This window comes from Cucurbita pepo, chromosome LG01 (assembly GCF_002806865.2).
Source record: "Cucurbita pepo subsp. pepo cultivar mu-cu-16 chromosome LG01, ASM280686v2, whole genome shotgun sequence".
In the NCBI taxonomy this organism is placed as follows: domain Eukaryota; kingdom Viridiplantae; phylum Streptophyta; class Magnoliopsida; order Cucurbitales; family Cucurbitaceae; genus Cucurbita; species Cucurbita pepo.
In genome coordinates, this window is record NC_036638.1 from 21,212,091 (window position 1) to 21,231,426 (window position 19,336).

At 36.2% G+C, this 19,336-nt stretch overlaps 3 protein-coding genes across 10 annotated transcripts in view; 1 reads left to right on the forward strand and 2 right to left on the reverse strand.

Moving 5' to 3' along the window:
- Positions 1 to 36: 36 nt before the first annotated feature.
- LOC111776880 lies at positions 37 to 2,454 on the reverse strand. Of its 3 annotated transcripts, XM_023656285.1 has the most exons (3): positions 2,249 to 2,454; positions 1,177 to 2,169; positions 37 to 447 (listed from the first exon to the last, which is right to left on the reverse strand). In XM_023656285.1, exons 2-3 carry the CDS (start codon positions 2,125 to 2,127, stop codon positions 316 to 318), a joined length of 1,083 nt encoding a protein of 360 aa, XP_023512053.1. In that variant the 5' UTR covers positions 2,128 to 2,169; positions 2,249 to 2,454; the 3' UTR covers positions 37 to 315. The 3 variants fall into 3 exon arrangements, with proteins under 3 accessions (XP_023512053.1, XP_023512060.1, XP_023512045.1); XM_023656292.1 differs by lacking the exon at positions 2,249 to 2,454 and having other exon boundaries at positions 37 to 444; positions 1,177 to 2,247; XM_023656277.1 differs by lacking the exon at positions 2,249 to 2,454 and having other exon boundaries at positions 1,177 to 2,247.
- Positions 2,455 to 2,956: 502 nt separating this feature from the next.
- On the reverse strand, positions 2,957 to 10,058 carry LOC111797742 (histidine--tRNA ligase, cytoplasmic-like). 4 transcript variants are annotated; one of them, XR_002815579.1, is made up of 10 exons: positions 8,907 to 10,058; positions 8,567 to 8,832; positions 7,393 to 7,572; positions 6,508 to 6,765; positions 6,066 to 6,200; positions 5,402 to 5,683; positions 4,235 to 4,375; positions 3,578 to 3,781; positions 3,232 to 3,402; positions 2,957 to 3,046 (listed from the first exon to the last, which is right to left on the reverse strand). XR_002815579.1 is itself a non-coding variant. In XM_023680867.1 (8 exons), exons 1-8 carry the CDS (start codon positions 9,979 to 9,981, stop codon positions 3,482 to 3,484), a joined length of 2,637 nt encoding a protein of 878 aa, XP_023536635.1. In that variant the 5' UTR covers positions 9,982 to 10,058; the 3' UTR covers positions 3,421 to 3,481. The 4 variants fall into 4 exon arrangements, 1 of the variants encoding a protein (XP_023536635.1); XR_002815575.1 differs by having other exon boundaries at positions 8,567 to 8,803; positions 8,878 to 10,058; XR_002815585.1 differs by having other exon boundaries at positions 8,567 to 8,772; positions 8,847 to 10,058.
- Positions 10,059 to 10,673: 615 nt separating this feature from the next.
- LOC111808341 (phosphoribosylaminoimidazole carboxylase, chloroplastic-like) overlaps positions 10,674 to 19,336 on the forward strand; it is a 10,771-nt gene continuing 2,108 nt past the window's right edge. The window contains exons 1-13 of one of the 3 annotated variants that reach the window (XM_023694281.1): positions 10,674 to 10,791; positions 10,883 to 10,945; positions 11,155 to 11,250; positions 11,376 to 11,591; positions 11,704 to 11,815; positions 12,261 to 12,323; positions 12,430 to 12,568; positions 12,984 to 13,039; positions 13,478 to 13,551; positions 17,420 to 17,567; positions 17,748 to 17,921; positions 18,637 to 18,724; positions 18,815 to 18,925. In XM_023694281.1, coding sequence (XP_023550049.1) covers positions 11,174 to 11,250; positions 11,376 to 11,591; positions 11,704 to 11,815; positions 12,261 to 12,323; positions 12,430 to 12,568; positions 12,984 to 13,039; positions 13,478 to 13,551; positions 17,420 to 17,567; positions 17,748 to 17,921; positions 18,637 to 18,724; positions 18,815 to 18,925 — 1,258 coding nt within the window. In that variant the 5' untranslated portion in view covers positions 10,674 to 10,791; positions 10,883 to 10,945; positions 11,155 to 11,173. Of the gene's footprint in view, positions 11,251 to 11,375; positions 11,592 to 11,703; positions 11,816 to 12,260; positions 12,324 to 12,429; positions 12,569 to 12,983; positions 13,040 to 13,477; positions 13,552 to 17,419; positions 17,568 to 17,747; positions 17,922 to 18,636; positions 18,725 to 18,814; positions 18,926 to 19,336 lie in introns of all 3 variants that reach the window. The other 2 variants (XM_023694272.1, XM_023694266.1) reach the window with 2 other exon arrangements.

Genomic DNA, 19,336 nt, shown 5'->3' on the forward strand with positions numbered 1-19,336 from the left:
ACGAAATATGAAAAGAATGCGAGAGAGAGAGAGAGGTTAGAGATCGTACACAAGTTCTATTATACATCTCCATCTCGAGAATCTATAAATCTTCATCAACCAAAAATCTAAGCTATTTAAACATAATCTTGAGAGTATGGGAATGAGAGTCAAACTAAGGTCCAAAATCAAGTCTAGTGGAAGAGACTTACATATTCATTTACAAACAAAGCATCGCATAAAAAGCTTCCCATCAACTTCACACACACTTGCATCTCTTACCTTATGATACACATGCAGACCTCCAACATCTCCAAATAGTTGGAAAAAAAAACTTCACCTCATACTCATGGCAGGCCAAGAATTTGCACCTGCACCCGTCCATGAAGCTCTCACCTCAGGCACCCGTCTCACCATCGAGAAGGCTTCATTCAATCGTGCAGCCCGATCTGCAAATTGCGATATCTTCTACAAAAAGATAGATGTGCACCAGTATAAGTTTTTATCTACATTCAATCAAGTAATGCAGAGAACGAAATGGATTTGTATGCCAAACCCAAAACCATCATCTGTTGCTGCATTCTACCCCAATTTTCCCCTCAAATCACCCATACATAATGGGAAAGTTATAAATGGCTGAAGCCGACCCATATAACTAACTATTCTCACTGCATTCTGAAAGTTTCCATCTGGCAACCCAGATAATCAAGATAGTCCACATCAATTTCAACACAAAAATCACATCTAATAGAGAGAATTTATAATGGATCACAGTTTCGTCCCACTGTCAATCAAAGGTTATAAATATTGTTCTTCCAAGAAAAAAGTTTCTAATAGAGCTGACCCACAAAAGGAAATTAGAAAAGTTGAACAATGAACACAAGTGTAAGATGTCTCAGAGTTGGCACAAATAGAGAAGGGTTTAGTGGGGTTAATATAAGTTTCTGCCATCAGTTCTTTGAAGGGAGAGCTTTCCTGTTTTAGATAACTTAGCACCATCTCATTCACAAGAACGTACGACATACTCGAAAACAAATTATGTTGCTCAAATTTGAACTTAGTACGCTATTCAATGGATATAGATAATGTCGACTAACAGTTATATCCAGAAAGATTACTTTTTTAAAAGATAGAGAGAGAGAGACTGCCAATTGAAAGAGCTTCACCAAATTAGGAATATGATAATCAATAACTAACCTTATCATCCACAGCAATCTTCAACTGAAGGCTGGTAGTTTTCCTCTTCATCTTGTACAACCTACGCCCCAATATCACCATTCCCATGAAAGCAACAGCCACAGAGAAAGACCAGGCAGGGCTCGCCTTTAGAAAGAAGTACCTCAACACCTGAAAAGGAACCTTCCACCACACAACCCTCCTCCTCTGGGCGTCTATCTCACCAGATTTTGCCTCCACTTTCAATTCTTCTGTTCCCACATCTATTTTCTCGCTTGATTCTCCATCTTCCCCACCCAAATCCTTGTTCAAAACATCATTTACACTGTCTATATGATCGCTCTCTTTTCCATAGTCTCCAAATTTCAGGGAAACTGACTCATTTCCAATCGAATTAGAATCCAAAACCTCATCCTGGCTCTCAATTTCTTCACCAGAACCTTCGGGTTCCATTGGGCTGCACAAGTCCTTCGCAGAAAGCGGTTCATCTCTAGCAACAAAAGCAGAGCCACTAAATTTACCATCATCAGACTCCCGTCTCTCCAAATTCTCAACGTCCGTCGCAATTTCTTCGAAACCTGTCACGCTTTTCGTAATATCTGCAAAACCATTCGCATGAGATTGGTCGTCCAAAAGGCCATCGCCCGACTCGGACCCTAGTTCACTCGTGCTTCTCCGAGAATTCCGATTCTCCGAATTAGTATCGTTGGAGTTTAGGTTTTCCAACTCGACCAAACACGCGTCGTTTACAGTAGACTCCAGGGAAGTCTTTGCATCGTTTTGGTGATCACGAAGAGAGAAGTAATCAAACCAGATTGTGCTTCTAGAGCCTGAATCGCCTTCAATTACGTGAAAGAACCTCGAGTTCGAATCAGGAAAATTGGAGTGAACTTGGGGGAAAGTGTGGTCATACTCATAGTCATGGAGAACCTCCCAGTCGTGGAATTCGCTTCCCGAACCGTCCTCCTCCATGGCGGTGGGTTCTGGAGAATTACACTAGGCAAAGGCAAAGGCAAAGGCAAAGGCTATCTACAATGTTCTATGGCAACAAAAAAATGATTGAAAATGGAAGGGACGGAGAGAGACGGAAACNTATCTACAATGTTCTAATGGCAACAAAAAAAATGATTGAAAATGGAAGGGACGGAGAGAGACGGAAACGGCCACAGAGTGGTTTTTATGTGTAACCCACCAGTTGTTACTTGTTAGTCCAACCTTTTATTAGAAACAAAACGCCTAAACTCACTCACTTGATTCCTCTTCCTTTTTCCATCTTCTAGGTTAACTCATGATACAATCTGCTACTCTGTAAATACATTTAACTGAAAATTCACAGATTTATATAATATTATGGGTTTGGGTGAAGAAAGAACACAAATAACTAAACCCTTTGCAGGTTAGGTTCTTCCAAGTCTTCTTTTTACCGAAGAAAATGAACTGAGGCTTGAAGAAAGCAAGATATAATAGAGGAACGATAAACTTATATCTACTCCGTACCCAACTCCACAATCCTACTCTTCAAAATTCAACACTAACTTATCATCTTTCTCGATTTCTGTTTCTTACTATATCCACTAGAGATTATGTTAAGAATAAAATGAGGCTAAAAAAAACATATNCTCTTACTATATCCAGTAGAGATTATGTTAAGAATAAAATGAGGCTAAAAAAAACATATGATCGTGTGAACAAGACCTCAAAACCCAAGACATGAAAAACCATATTTAGGACATCTAGAACATTTATTCCCCAAATTTTACTAAATTGATACATACATTTAGTNAAGCATTTATTCCCCAAATTTTACTAAATTGATACATACATTTAGTATAAATAATGCATGTTATAGGAATAACTCAAAACGGAACTCAGCCATCTATGTCAACAAGTTCACAAGCAAAATGGATTACAAAAATGGATTGGGTGTCAGTCGAGTACAGCCCAAATGTGAGCCACACACTAAATTCTTGCGCGCACACACATATATACCAACCAAGGCTGTGTATTAGAACACTTGTGTATGTAAGATCTCAGTATGCAAAAAAAAAAAAAAAAAAAAAAAAAAAAAAAAAAAANAAGTCAGCGAAAAAGTAGTTCTTCCTGACGTGGGATTGAAGAAGACAAGCTCTGCATTTTGCAACAGCAATGACATCAAGGGGCCAAACGCTTCTTCAGTTCATCAATGATACTGCTTCTAAGAATTGTTACTTCTTCGAAGGTTTCCACGTTTTTCAACTTCACAATCCCCTCACTCACTTNGAAAAAGTAGTTCTTCCTGAAGTGGGATTGAAGAAGACAAGCTCTGCATTTTGCAACAGCAATGACATCAAGGGGCCAAACGCTTCTTCAGTTCATCAATGATATTGCTTCTCAGAATTGTTACTTCTTCGAAGGTTTCCACGTTTTTCAACTTCACAATCCCCTCACTCACTTCACGTTCCCCCAAAAATACTATCCAAGGGATTCTCGACTCTTTTGCACGATCAATATGTTTCATCACTCTTTTATTGATCAGGAACTCTGCATTCAGTTTCGCACTCCATATCTCACTTGCAAGCTCCGCAGCTTGTGTTAAATCATCTCCCAATATGCTCACTAAAATCTCAGTCTTAGTGGCCCGAGTAGTCTGCAAAATCCCATCAGTTGAATTCAATGAATAGTCCCTTGACAAAGACAAGTAGAAGAGTTCAAATTTTATCATCAATCGGCTAGATATGGAAGGTTGAGAACTCTCAGAAAACCACCAGGAGTTCAAAAGGGAGAGCACCCCAACTAACAGAGATAGTTGCTGGACAATAATTATAAAAGTTTTAGAGAGGGTGCTCCTATTGTATTGGAGGGTAAAATAATACCCAGCAATGAAGATGAATTGATTCACCCCCAAGACTAGACCAGGAAAAAGATTAATCAAGACCAACTATCAACATTACCTAGGAATTTTTATCCAAGAACCTTAACAAGCGGGCTTTATGGAAAACTGTAATGACTTAGAAGCTCAAGTCTGATTAACATTCAACTACAAGAGAAGCACGCATCTCACACGAAACAAAGGATTCAAATAAAAATGATAAGTTATTACCTGATTTTGATCTTTCAAAAGTTGTTCCATAATAACAAAAACTCGTTCAATTCCAAGACTGACGCCAACTGCTGGGACCTGCTTGGAACCAAACATTCCAATAAGGTTGTCATAGCGTCCACCAGCAGCAATAGAACCAACCTGCGAACATAAATGATCAGTTAATTACATCCTCTCAAAGCGTCCAAATAAAATACGTATTAGGAGGCAGCAAGGTAACATGATGATAGCTTCGTACATCATTGCAGGTAATAGAACTAAGGAGAAATGATCTTAGAGAGCAAAATAAGTTCCGTCAGATGTCAGTAAAGTATCATAGCTGCATAACTAGATTATTCTGGATATGAAAGCAACCATCTATCTCAAATTTTTCTATTTTAAAATTTCCACGTATAATTTTCAAAAGCAGTTCACAGAAGAAGTCAGAGGGGGATATCAAATAATATTTCTTTCGAAAGGAAGGGCCAGGCTCCCAGACTAACTGTGCAAGATTGTATATCTAGCAATTCTTCAAAATAACAGAAAGTTGAGTTCATTGATTGCTCTAACACAACAAAATCCCCCCAATAACTGGTAGTTGAATTATCAAGGAAAAATCTCAAGCAATTGAAGCAGAGTTCAAATTAATATCAAACAACAGCATATGCATAACAAGTCAAAAGCAAGGGATGTACCAACCAACATGATGATGACATATAGAAACTTACCTGGGTACCACCTTTAAAAATAGCTTCATAAATTACTCCAGTGTAGTAATCAAGACCTCTGGCAAGACTCAAGTCAAAGACCACTTTGTCAACACACTTTGCCTTTTCTAGAGCACGAAATAAAATCTCTAATTCACTCAATGCACCAGATGATCCTTTATTTTGTAATAATGGGCTCTGCTCCTGCTTAAGCTTAGCTAGTAACTCCAAAGGATGTCCCCTTTCCTTCACAAAATCACCTATTCTTTCAGCTATCTCCAGGGCCAATCCTTTTTCCTCCACCTGGCAAGTAAACATTACTATAAAATTAAGTATAATAAATCCATCCTTGTTATGGCTAGATGGAAGACAAAAAATGCAAAACTAGGAAAACGGATTAAATGTAACAGTTACCTTGCAATGGAAATTAAGTTAACAAACTAANTACCAACCAACATGATGATGACATATAGAAACTTACCTGGGTACCACCTTTAAAAATAGCTTCATAAATTACTCCAGTGTAGTAATCAAGACCTCTGGCAAGACTCAAGTCAAAGACCACTTTGTCAACACACTTAGCCTTTTCTAGAGCACGAAATAAAATCTCTAATTCACTCAATGCACCAGAGGATCCTTTATTTTGTAATAATGGGCTCTGCTCCTGTTTAAGCTTAGCTAGTAACTCCAAAGGATGTCCCCTTTCCTTCACAAAATCACCTATTCTTTCAGCTATCTCCAGGGCCAATCCTTTTTCCTCCACCTGGCAAGTAAACATTACTATAAAATTAAGTATAATAAATCCATCCTTGTTATGGCTAGATGGAAGACAAAAAATGCAAAACTAGGAAAACGGATTAAATGTAACAGTTACCTTGCAATGGAAATTAAGTTAACAAACTAAAAACAAAATCAAATTAGAAAAAAAAAAAACTAAACAAATGATAATAACCAAAATGAAAAGAGCTTTGACTTGAGTGAAATGCAATTATGCAAATATATGTTACCACCACATTTTAAAATTGGCGAACGTAATCTGCAATCAAAATAAATCAGATAACCAAAAGAAACTAAGAGGGTAAGGCAGAAAGAGGCAGGCATGCTCAATAAATAATAAAATTGTGGTCAACAGTAAATTTAATTACCATTTCTCTTTTTATCTGGTCAAAAGACTGCTTGTCTAACTTGTCAATACTCGAACATATGGTTCTGAACTTTTCAGGTGGTACTCCACAAATTTCTAACATTCCATCCAACAGCTTTCGATGGTTCAATTTTATCTGAGAAGAAAATGTATAAAATATAGATTAGGCTAAAAGTTTAACCACAAAGTGGTGTCAGAAATAAATAGCAGTAACAACACGAATTGACTGAGCAACCCCGAGATATAGAAAGGAATCCAGGAATCCAGTCCACTCAGGCAATATGATAATATGGGAAACTGTGCTTAATATATATTGCTTGATGTTTTGTGCTATACTTACTGATTCAGCATATTATTCAAAATTACTACAGATTTATAAAAATTAAACAAGCAAACAAATACATTGAGTTATATTATGCAGAACAATTAGTAAAAAAGGCTACCTCATACTGTCCAATGTTCAGCTCATCAAGTAGCTCCGTTAGTATCTTAATAACCTCAAAATCTGGTCCCATCTTTTCATATTGACCAGCAATATCAAAATCACACTGATAAAATTCACGGAATCTTCCCTTAGATGGGTTGTCCCTTCTATAAACTTTTGCTATTTGATACCTTTTGAATGATGTTATACCATTCATGGCAACGTACCTAGCAAACGGAACAGTCAAGTCATATCTAAGCGAACAGAGCTCCCCTCCCTGTAAACAGACTGAAAAAGAAATTACAATGATGGAGAACAAAAAAGGAACAAGAAGTTATTCCTCTGTCACATAACTATTCCAACAATCATAAAACTTGATAGAATAGAGAGAGCTAGACAGTCACAGAATAAACAGAGAAGCATTAATCCAATAACAAACAAATAAAATGAATAACATACATAATACCCAAAAAATTAGAGAACCTTGACGTGATAATAGCATGTTAAGATGCTCAGAAAAGCTCCACGATGCATCATATATCAATGCAAATGCTAGTATAAATGGCATTAATAAGCCAACAGATACAAGAACTATTAAAAATAAATAATATTCCAAAAATTTCAACAGTCAACTAACCATTATGCTCAACAACAGATCAGAATATTTTTAGTGGATCGTTAATCATGTAATTATTTCATGAAGCATGAATAAGCATGAATAGACGCTGAGAATAAAGAGGAAGAAAATAAATTGGGATAAATATCCCAACAATTTATGTCNCAGAATAAAGGAAGAAAATAAATTGGGATAAATATCCCAACAATTTATGTCTAAAAAACTTGATTAGAGAAACAATGGTAGTGTCTGCTAACAGTTAAAACAAGTAATAACATCTACTATAACCTGATCAGACAGATCATAAATCAGCTTGGAATCTTCTCCATATTTCCCCATGAGTGTTTCTCTCAACTCAAAAGCCGGAGTATCCAAGGCTGTGGCACCATGGCGCTCAAAAACCCCCTCTATAATTGAAAATGCTTTCTTTCTAATTGCCATTTGTTCTTTTGCAAAATCCCGAGTGCCCTAATATGTAAGAACATTAAGTTGAGTTAAAGTAACAAACACCTTACTCAAGTTAGAAAGAGGGAACAATAAAATATTAAATCAAATCAAAAGATAACAGTATTAACAAAAGCATGAAATAGATTTAGAAAACCAAAATAAGCCTAATCCTGTAGCTGTATCCTTCCAAATGAAAAGGAATGACTCACTTTCTATCTTCTTTTCTAAATTGAGACTTCTCAAATAGACAAAGATAACATACTGATTAGTGATTTCAGAAAAAGAAAACTATTGTTATTCTCTTTACTTTACATAGAAAACCAGAAGTAAGCACTCTCAATGAAAGTTGGATTCTTATCCAAAAAGTGGAAGTGGAAGAAGAAGAAGGAGAAGTTTAGTGTTAAAAAGAAAATAGTGTCTTCCTTTTTTTTCTCCTTTCATAGAAACCTGACGCATGCACAAGCCAACTACTGCACGCCAAGGTTTCAAAATAAACTACTGTAATGAAGCATAATATAAAAAATTTGCAGCCAGAAAAATTGAATCATCACTTTTCAGTAATTTGGTTTGTGAGTAACTATCATGTCTACATGTAACAACAATTTCAACTGATATAAGGCTGTATAAAATACCTACGTTAATAACAATGATTATAAAGAATATATCAAAGATTTTTTTTTTTTTTTTGATAGGAAACAATTTCTTTGATGGACCAAAGAATTAAAATATAAAATGGATGGTAATGGTAAGTTTAAGGTATATGTTTTATGTAGTATTGTAGGAATATTTAGTAAAGGCAATACATTTAGCATTTTTAAACTGATAGTAAAAGGACGATTTCATTATTACCGTTACTAAACTATGTAGCGGCATGCAATTGAAGACAAAAGGAATCAGGAGCCATGAAAAAAGGATGCCACTATTCTTCTAATGAGATTCCACTTCCTAGACCAAAACAAAGGGAGGATGGCTAAATGGCTTGGAATTTAGGTAAAGTTCTGAAGTACGGTATTACCTTGGGAAGCTTTGGTAGCCTCCTACTTTCGTTGCTTTCAACAATCTCTCTGATTTTCATCAATAGATTATCAAACTCGGAAGCCTTTGGATCCAAAAAGGATAAAAGATCTTTTACTGAGTTCTCCAACCCCAGATCACCACCTTTACCCTGCAATCTATCTTTAATCAATTGAACAACCACGCTAGTTCCTTTACCCAAGACTGCTTTCTTCTTCTTCTCACTCTTATTTACCCCCTTTTCATTAGCTCGATTCATGTCAACATCTTGACCCTTTCCNGTTTCTTCTTCTTCTCACTCTTATTTACCACCTTTTCATTAGCTCGATTCATGTCAACATCTTGACCCTTTCCTATCAATTTACCGCCTTCAATCGTTAAGAAGCCTGCTATTGCCTCCCAAACGACAATTTTCCATACAGTTAACAACAACACATTGACAGTATGGACAAACTCATCATAATTGTCATCCAAAGCTAAATCGGAGACCAACCTATAAACCTTTTTGAGACTCTCATTACTGGGACATTCCCTATCAAGCAAACCCGCCAAACTCGCCTTCATATTATCATCGCTATTTGAATCCAAAATCAGTTTTCCTCTATCCAAACTACATTTTCCCAAGTCCCACAGCATGGCTGCAAATGACAACAATGCGGTCCGAACGGTATCCTCGGTCCCAGAACTCAAAGATCCTCCTTTCCCAATTTTCACATTAGAATTCAACTCAACCCGCATTTTCGAATGCACCAACTTAGCTTGCTCTCTCAAGCATCCGTGATTCTTTGGGATCTTGGAAATAGCTCCACTCTCGATCTTACCCACCAGCTTAGATCCATTTAGTAATACCTTCATATCATTAGCGACTCCAACCTCCTCCTTTGAAGCGAACCCATCACCCGAGTCCATCAAATTGAACACAGACACGTCAGCTCTAGAAGCCTCGCAAGATATGCTCGCCACAGCATCAGCAATGGAGGATAATGCTGCTGATTGATGGTCTAACAACGCGCAAACTCCGTTCAAAACATAACACGATTGCTTGAACACGGATAACTCCTCGTCGGTCACATCAAGTGACTCAAATTGTAAAGTTTCTGGGTTTGAATTGAGTGTCTCCGCAATTAGAACAGGAATAACCGATCGAATACCGGAAGAACTAGAGATGATGAGCTTGTTCAGGAGGACAACAAGGGACGCCCTGGCTTCTTCGCTAGTCAGGTAATCAGGAATGACGACTTGGTGCTTGACGGATGCAGCATTTCGATTGTTCGACGAAGATGCAAGCCTCTCGAGGGCTGATGAGTCGATCCGAACCAGAGCAAAGCCATGGGCAATGGCATGGATGGAGCTAGATGAAAGCGATGAACCCTTTCCTCCAAGCGTAATCACGGAGACCTCAGCAGGGTCCGCCATTAAGGATTAATGGAGGAAAAACCTTAGGAGTGAAACGGGGCGGGGAGAACGTTCGGAAATGAATTTTGGCGATGGTTATTAGGGTTTTGGAGGTGAAGGACGAGGCAGTGGAAGAACCGGACGTGTAAAAAACCGAAACCATTAAACCGGACCGATATGATTCGGATTCTATTTAAGAACAGTTAAAACTTAAAAGCTACGGCATCGTTTCTTTTTCACAATCAAATTCCACTTANAGCTACGGCATCTTTTCTTTTTCACAATCAAATTCCATTTAAAAGTACTTTAAAAAACTAAACGTCTCGCTTAACGGACTTTGGACGGAGGCGCTAAAAGANGCTACGGCATCGTTTCTTTTTCACAATCAAATTCCACTTAAAAGTACTTTAAAAATTAAACGTCTCGCTTAACGGACTTTGGACGGAGGCGCTAAAAGAAATACATGGTTGGCGGTATTTTTGTGAATCAATGTGCGGTAAATAACAATGTAAATCAGGGGTATTTCGGGAAGGAAAAAGTATTCTCCATATATCCTCAGACCCCGGCCGTGCAGCTTCCCATTTATAGTATTAGTTGCGGCATATTGAGCGATAAAAGGTAAACAAAAAAACGGGCCCCAGACCATCTGCAAACACTCCCCGCAGTTCTTCCGTCTCCAAGCTTCTGAANGGCCGTGCAGCTTCCCATTTATAGTATTAGTTGCGGCATATTGAGCGAGAAAAGGTAAACAAAAAAACGGGGCCCAGACCATCTGCAAACACTCCCCGCAGTTCTTCCGTCTCCAAGCTTCTGAATCCATTGGAGTTTCAGGTTCTTCTTCATCTACTTTATTCTGCCGAGTGTGTGTGTTTTCTTCAGCATCGCCTTCTTCTTTGCTCAATTCACCACCTTCGTTGTTCAGTGGTTTCGAGCTCAGTTGACTGCAGGACACTGTTCATTGTTGTCGACTCACCACATTCCACCAGTACGTAGAAGACACAGTATTTTATACTTTTCGTTGCAATTTTCAAAGCCTTGACTTTCCCATATGCTTCTATCGAGTTCCTGGATGGCTTCACCCAGCCGCCCAAATTATGCATTAGTTTCGGATATTACACGCACACCCTCTCTATCTTCGCGAAGAATTAAAGATTTGAGTTGGTTTGTTGATTCAAACATCATCCCATGTTATAGTTTCCCTTCACTGCTAAAAATGGCCCAGCAACTACAACGGAAGAATCAGACCCTACACTGCTCTGCATCACTTCATTCTAATGCCACTCTTCCCAGGTTTGTTTTCAGTTCACCGCACTTTTTAGAATGACTTTTCCTCCAGAGATGTGTTTGGTCCATTCGGGAAACAAGAGAAAGATACGGATTTTGATTACAATCTCTTCTGTGGTATTAACTTGCAGGAAAGATGAAATTCCTGTACATGGAGTTTCTGAAAAGGTTATTGGTGTACTAGGAGGGGGCCAACTGGGTCGTATGCTGTGTCAAGCAGCCTCTAAATTGGCCATCAAAATCGCAATTCTCGACCCACTCGTAAACTGCCCTGCTAGTTCTTTAGCTTACTATCACATGGTTGGTAACTTTGATGATAGTACCACTGTTCAAAAATTTGCTAAGAGGTATATTTTTTTACGTTCACATCCTTCATTTTCTAATATTCTTTTCGTGGCATGGATTTTCTTCCCTTGAATGCTTATCGTAGTAACAATAAGTTCCATTCATGTTTGCCAGATGTGACGTATTAACAGTTGAAATTGAACACGTTGATGTGGCCACGCTAGAGATTCTTGAGCAGCAAGGAATTGACTGTCAACCTCGGGCATCTACCATCCGTATAATTCAGGTCTGTCTTTCTTCATGTGTACATTTGGTTTTGAAAGGCACTCTATTTTAAGTGAAAAAATTACATGTCAATTCTAAAATTTTCTGTCAATCTTTTATTATTGGGAACCTGATGAATGATGGCTACCTCTTTATGGAAATAGAGAAATGCATAATAGATATACCTTTAAAAAAACTTATAGCCAAAAGTTTGCTTATAATGCTGTTATCTCGACTACAGCATAGATGTATTGCAGTACTAGTCTCCTTCCTCTCTCTTCTTGTTAGTTGATATCAATTCAAATGCGAACTCATTTATTTGTTAAACACCTACCAATTCGTCCCTGCAATATGCTCAAGAAGATTAATTCCTCTGACCTCTGCTGTTATGTTTCTCAGAGATTGAAATCGATTGTCTACTATTTTTATTTATGATTTTTAATCCTTTCTCATCTATTATGTTACAGGACAAATATCTCCAAAAAGTTCATTTTTCTCAGCATGGAATTCCATTGCCCGAGTTTATGCAGGTTTTATTCTCTGCATGAATTTCTGAATGGTGTTGTTACTCTTGCTCTTATACTTATGTTTGATAGTATCAAATAACTTATTGACCGTTAATGATTCCTCCAACAGATCGACAATCTTGAAGGTGCAAAGAAAGCAGGTGACCTATTTGGTTATCCTCTCATGATTAAGAGCAGAAAATTAGCTTATGATGGACGTGGAAATGCTGTTGCAAAAAGTGCAGAGGAGCTTTCTTCCGCCATTTTTGGTGAGATATATCTGATATGCAATTTGTTTATTTCAGGTCCTTTTTCAATATTGAAAGTGCGATATATTAATAATAGTATGCAGTATGATAGTCAGTCTAATTTATGCAATTGTTGCAAATGGTCGCATAACTTTTTTAGAACAACATGTGGGAGTGGGGATTGGAATCTTTCACCTTTTGGTTGAGGATATATGCCTTAACTAGTTGTTGTATCCTTTTATTCATACTTGTAGTAAATTGTTCAAGAGTCTATGTAATACTTGTAGTAAATTGTTCAAAAGTCTATGTAATCAGGGATTTCATACATTTGTTTCTTTTTACATCTTGGATTGTTTGAGGTTTTAATGTCTCTGTAATTTTATTTAATATGTCTATTACCTTTTATAATTTCTTATGCACTTGTCAATGTGTCCAGCTCTAGGTGGATTTGAGCGTGGCTTATATGTCGAGAAGTGGGCGCCTTTTGTGAAGGTTTGTTTGTTTGTTTGTTTGTTTTGAAGGTTGGGTCTTAGCATGTGGTGTTTGCCTTGTTGATCATTCACTTTACTCTTCATGGCTTGCCTTTTTCTTCTTCTTCTTCTTTTTTCCTTTTATAAGAAACTAAACAATTTCATAGAGAGTAAAGGCAAGTTCCAAGCAAGGAAGCTTACAAAAAGCTCTTCCAGTTAGCTTGAAGAACATTTAAGCTACAGTTGTTGAAATGAGCGTAGAATCTACAACAAGAGAAAGCCATTAAAAAAACAGTATCTAGAATTCTTTTAGTTTACTTTTCTTGTGTTAGAATGCATGGATGTATATATAAAAAAGATCAATCCATATATGAAGTCTTAACCTAACCATATGAAGTTTCTATTTGCATATATTTTATTGTTGATGAAATCTGATGTTTGCTTTCCTTTTGTGCGATAGGAACTTTCGGTTGTTATTGCAAGATGTAGAGATAACTCTATGTCATGCTATCCTGTTGTTGAAACTATTCATAAGTAAGTTGAAGGATACAATTTTTATATGTTCTTTCCTATCCCTTCTTGCGAACGTACATTTCTGCCCTCTTTAAAAATAGTAAATTTGTGAGATGCATTGCAAATTTCATACATCATATGCAAGTGTCTGTAAATGATCAATTATGAAATGGGTATGTTGATGTCTAACTCATTTTTTGGTACCTATTTCTGTCTTTGTTTTTGGTACCTATTTCTGTCTTTGTCTCTCTATTCTCGGGAGGATTATGTAAAGTGTTTTCTAGTGATGGGACATAAAAGATTCAAAGTTGAGGGGAACAATAAATTTAGATGTAGTAGTGCTAGGTTGACTAAACAGAGCAAAAATAGGTATTCCTATTTGTCGAATGATATTTGTGTAATCCTGTTAAATAAGAGAAATAGTTGACGTCCCTAATTTATTGGTTTGATTTATTTAGATTTAGTTACCTAGTATATATGGATTATTATTTAGATTTAGTTACCTAGTATGTAGGGACTATTATTTAGATTTATTGTTATAGGTTTATTTAGATTTATCTTATCTTGTAATTCTCTGGAAATAAATAAGAAAAAACAGCAGTGTAATTTATACTTGCAACACTATTGATAAGTTAAGGGATAGAAATAAATTTGCTATGGTGAGAGATCTTATCTAAGGAAAATCCTAATTATCGTTTACAAGAACCTAAGTGGGTCAAGATTGATAGGTTTTAGTCAAATATTTGTGGAGCTCGAGAAGTATTGCTTCGTTTTCCTTGGATGCAACTTGCTCTCATGGGAGTATCCTTGTATCATTGATTATTCTTACAGTTTCTTGACAGTGGTGTTAGGTAATCTCTTACTCACATTGAAAACTACTATTGAGGACTCTTCTATGATCCTTCCCCTTCCTCACATTANCTATGTCATGCTATCCTGTTGTTGAAACTATTCATAAGTAAGTTGAAGGATACAATTTTTATATGTTCTTTCCTATCCCTTCTTGCGAACGTACATTTCTGCCCTCTTTAAAAATAGTAAATTTGTGAGATGCATTGCAAATTTCATACATCATATGCAAGTGTCTGTAAATGATCAATTATGAAATGGGTATGTTGATGTCTAACTCATTTTTTGGTACCTATTTCTGTCTTTGTTTTTGGTACCTATTTCTGTCTTTGTCTCTCTATTCTCGGGAGGATTATGTAAAGTGTTTTCTAGTGATGGGACATAAAAGATTCAAAGTTGAGGGGAACAATAAATTTAGATGTAGTAGTGCTAGGTTGACTAAACAGAGCAAAAATAGGTATTCCTATTTGTCGAATGATATTTGTGTAATCCTGTTAAATAAGAGAAATAGTTGACGTCCCTAATTTATTGGTTTGATTTATTTAGATTTAGTTACCTAGTATATATGGATTATTATTTAGATTTAGTTACCTAGTATGTAGGGACTATTATTTAGATTTATTGTTATAGGTTTATTTAGATTTATCTTATCTTGTAATTCTCTGGAAATAAATAAGAAAAAACAGCAGTGTAATTTATACTTGCAACACTATTGATAAGTTAAGGGATAGAAATAAATTTGCTATGGTGAGAGATCTTATCTAAGGAAAATCCTAATTATCGTTTACAAGAACCTAAGTGGGTCAAGATTGATAGGTTTTAGTCAAATATTTGTGGAGCTCGAGAAGTATTGCTTCGTTTTCCTTGGATGCAACTTGCTCTCATGGGAGTATCCTTGTATCATTGATTATTCTTACAGTTTCTTGACAGTGGTGTTAGGTAATCTCTTACTCACATTGAAAACTACTATTGAGGACTCTTCTATGATCCTTCCCCTTCCTCACATTACATTAGATCTTCCTTTTAATCTGAGGTCAAGAGTTATCATGCTTGTTTGAGTCCATGGGTAATGGGGGAGATCTTACATTTTGAGCCTTGTGCCTTGAACNTATGTTGATGTCTAACTCATTTTTTGGTACCTATTTCTGTCTTTGTCTCTCTATTCTCGGTAGGATTATGTAAAGTGTTTTCTAGTGATGGGACATAAAAGATTCAAAGTTGAGGGGAACAATAAATTTAGATGTAGTAGTGCTAGGTTGACTAAACAGAGCAAAAATAGGTATTCCTATTTGTCGAATGATATTTGTGTAATCCTGTTAAATAAGAGAAATAGTTGACGTCCCTAATTTATTGGTTTGATTTATTTAGATTTAGTTACCTAGTATATATGGATTATTATTTAGATTTAGTTACCTAGTATGTAGGGACTATTATTTAGATTTATTGTTATAGGTTTATTTAGATTTATCTTATCTTGTAATTCTCTGGAAATAAATAAGAAAAAACAGCAGTGTAATTTATACTTGCAACACTATTGATAAGTTAAGGGATAGAAATAAATTTGCTATGGTGAGAGATCTTATCTAAGGAAAATCCTAATTATCGTTTACAAGAACCTAAGTGGGTCAAGATTGATAGGTTTTAGTCAAATATTTGTGGAGCTCGAGAAGTATTGCTTCGTTTTCCTTGGATGCAACTTGCTCTCATGGGAGTATCCTTGTATCATTGATTATTCTTACAGTTTCTTGACAGTGGTGTTAGGTAATCTCTTACTCACATTGAAAACTACTATTGAGGACTCTTCTATGATCCTTCCCCTTCCTCACATTACATTAGATCTTCCTTTTAATCTGAGGTCAAGAGTTTTCATGCTTGTTTGAGTNCTCTCTATTCTCGGTAGGATTATGTAAAGTGTTTTCTAGTGATGGGACATAAAAGATTCAAAGTTGAGGGGAACAATAAATTTAGATGTAGTAGTGCTAGGTTGACTAAACAGAGCAAAAATAGGTATTCCTATTTGTCGAATGATATTTGTGTAATCCTGTTAAATAAGAGAAATAGTTGACGTCCCTAATTTATTGGTTTGATTTATTTAGATTTAGTTACCTAGTATATATGGATTATTATTTAGATTTAGTTACCTAGTATGTAGGGACTATTATTTAGATTTATTGTTATAGGTTTATTTAGATTTATCTTATCTTGTAATTCTCTGGAAATAAATAAGAAAAAACAGCAGTGTAATTTATACTTGCAACACTATTGATAAGTTAAGGGATAGAAATAAATTTGCTATGGTGAGAGATCTTATCTAAGGAAAATCCTAATTATCGTTTACAAGAACCTAAGTGGGTCAAGATTGATAGGTTTTAGTCAAATATTTGTGGAGCTCGAGAAGTATTGCTTCGTTTTCCTTGGATGCAACTTGCTCTCATGGGAGTATCCTTGTATCATTGATTATTCTTACAGTTTCTTGACAGTGGTGTTAGGTAATCTCTTACTCACATTGAAAACTACTATTGAGGACTCTTCTATGATCCTTCCCCTTCCTCACATTACATTAGATCTTCCTTTTAATCTGAGGTCAAGAGTTTTCATGCTTGTTTGAGTCCATGGGTAATGGGGGAGATCTTACATTTTGAGCCTTGTGCCTTGAACAAGGTGGTGGATCGGAAAGTTATTTTAACTCTTGCGTGCTTGCTTATCCTAGGTTGTTCGAGTATTAGCTTTCATTGATTTTTTTTTTTTTTTACCACTTGGAGCAATTATTCGGAACTCTTCTGGTATCATAGGCTCATTTCATTCATGAAAGAAATTATTTTTATAAAAAGGAAATTGTGAGATGTAATTGCACTGATCTTACATTACTCCTGTGCATTTGGACATCACAATAGTTATAGCTTAGTTTTTGGCTATCTCCTCTTGCTGGGCCGTTGTTTTCTTGGTCATTTTGTGTATATATTTTTGTCACTTTTTCAATGAAAGTTGGTTGTTTCGTAAAAAAATATTTAGGCATCACATTAGAAAACTTATTCTGTAGGGAAAATATATGTCACATTGTCAAAGCTCCCGCTTGTGTGTCATGGGAGATCAAAAACCTCGCAACCGATGTTGCATACAAAGCTGTTAGCTCTCTGGAAGGTGCTGGCATTTTTGCTGTAGAGTTGTTTCTGACAGAAGATGGCCAGGTTGTATCATCAATGTTTACTACTTGTAAAATTGAAGAAATCGTCTGATTTGCATTTTTCTTCCTTTTAACTCGGGGGTTAATGTACTACTTATCTCTTTTTATCTGTAACAGATTTTACTGAATGAAGTAGCTCCTAGACNGGGTTAATGTACTACTTATCTCGTTTTATCTGTAACAGATTTTACTGAATGAAGTAGCTCCTAGACCTCATAATAGTGGTCATCACACAATTGAGTCCTGCAAGACCTCTCAATTTGAGCAGCATTTGCGGGCAGTCCTTGGTCTTCCCCTTGGTGATCCATCAATGATAACTCCAGCTGCTATTATGTATAACATTCTAGGTGAAGAAGAGGTAAATTAAGGATACCTTATCCCCTTTTCATCTGTGATTTTTTCTTTATTTATAGAAGATATATTTCCTGGTAAAAAAAGTACACGTTAGGTGAGGCAATTTTATTTTGTTACTTCATGTATACATATATTATTCATGTTTTCTTTTTAATCATTGATTGTATCCCTGCATGGATAAATTTGCAAATTTGGTGTTTCTATCTTGAGTAAACTAGTCTGATTACTTTGGACAATGCATGGTGATGTGCCTTATCTAACTCTCTCGGAAGTGGCTGCATCCTTGGAAGGTTCTATAAGTATGGGGGGCGACCTTAAAAAATTCTCTCAAATCTATGCAGCATATTAGCGAAAAAAGAAATAGAAAGAAAAAGAGACTAGGTACTAGGTACTTGAAAAATGAATTTCTTTATGTTAAGCAGCTTAGGAATATGAGACTAGGTACTCAAGTGACTTAAATTCTGCATATAAGTTTCAGTACCAGTGAACCTATCCTAGGATGAGCCTGAGATACTTAGAGGTCGTATATGATATAACACTATTTGCTAATTTTGGGGACATCAATGGTTAATCAACCATAATTAGGAGAAAGCTTTACCAACATCAATGGAAGAGCATCAGGTAAAACTTCATAGTAGAATAGATTTTGAACTTTTGAATGCATTTGGTAGGTGTAAGTACAACACGTCTGATAGTTATTCTGTTGCCATTTCTTTCAGGGGGAACCTGGTTTTTATATAGCTAATCAACTGATGCAAAGGGCGCTGAGTATATCTGGAGCTTTTGTTCATTGGTATAATAAACCGGGTTAGGCTTTAAGATTTTCTTCCGCTTAAAATTTTACCCCTTCAAGGATTGCAAAGATAACATTTAATCGACTCCCTTTCAATGAACCAGAAATGAGAAAACAAAGAAAAATGGGTCACATTACGATAGTTGGACGTTCTATGGGTGCTGTTGAAAATTTGTTATCGTCAACGCTTGATGAAGCTTCTGAAAAGTCTGCAGGTCAGCGTCCCTCCATGGTGCTTTCATGTTATAGTGTTTTATCACAAAAATAATCCAGTATTCTGACATTCGATCATATATAACCGATCTTATAATGTTTTTAGGTAGAATTTGAAGTGCAGATTTCTCTTAAGGTGAAAAATAAAATAACATACGTATGGTAAACACAGCAGTTTTTTTCCCCATTTTCTGTCTGTTCTCTTTCTTGACCTGTTCCATATAAACTGCCTAAGCATTTGAAATGACCAACTGTTTGCCATAAAAATACGAAGATAATCTTATTTGTGCCCCATGCTCATTCTTATTGTCACTGAATATGCGAATTGCAGAAGTTGGCATTCTAATCAGTTCTTTCATTTATTCTTCACCTGGGTCGTATGATCTTTTCAATGTTTACTTGAAAATGAAAAA

Bases quoted from the DNA above. Each gene is read 5' to 3' on its own strand.
- LOC111776880 (XM_023656285.1), bottom strand. From the start codon at position 2,127: ATGGAGGAGGACGGTTCGGGAAGCGAATTCCACGACTGGGAGGTTCTC. The intron at 448-1,176 runs GTTAGTTATTGA...ATCTTTTTGTAG, and splicing joins AGATTGCTGTGGATGATAAG to AAGATATCGCAATTTGCAGA.
- LOC111797742 (XM_023680867.1), bottom strand. From the start codon at position 9,981: ATGGCGGACCCTGCTGAGGTCTCCGTGATTACGCTTGGAGGAAAGGGT. The intron at 8,804-8,877 runs GTGGTAAATAAG...GCTAATGAAAAG, and splicing joins TGAATCGAGCTAATGAAAAG to GGGGTAAATAAGAGTGAGAA. The intron at 6,766-7,392 runs GTTATAGTAGAT...GTCTGTTTACAG, and splicing joins TTTATGATCTGTCTGATCAG to GGAGGGGAGCTCTGTTCGCT.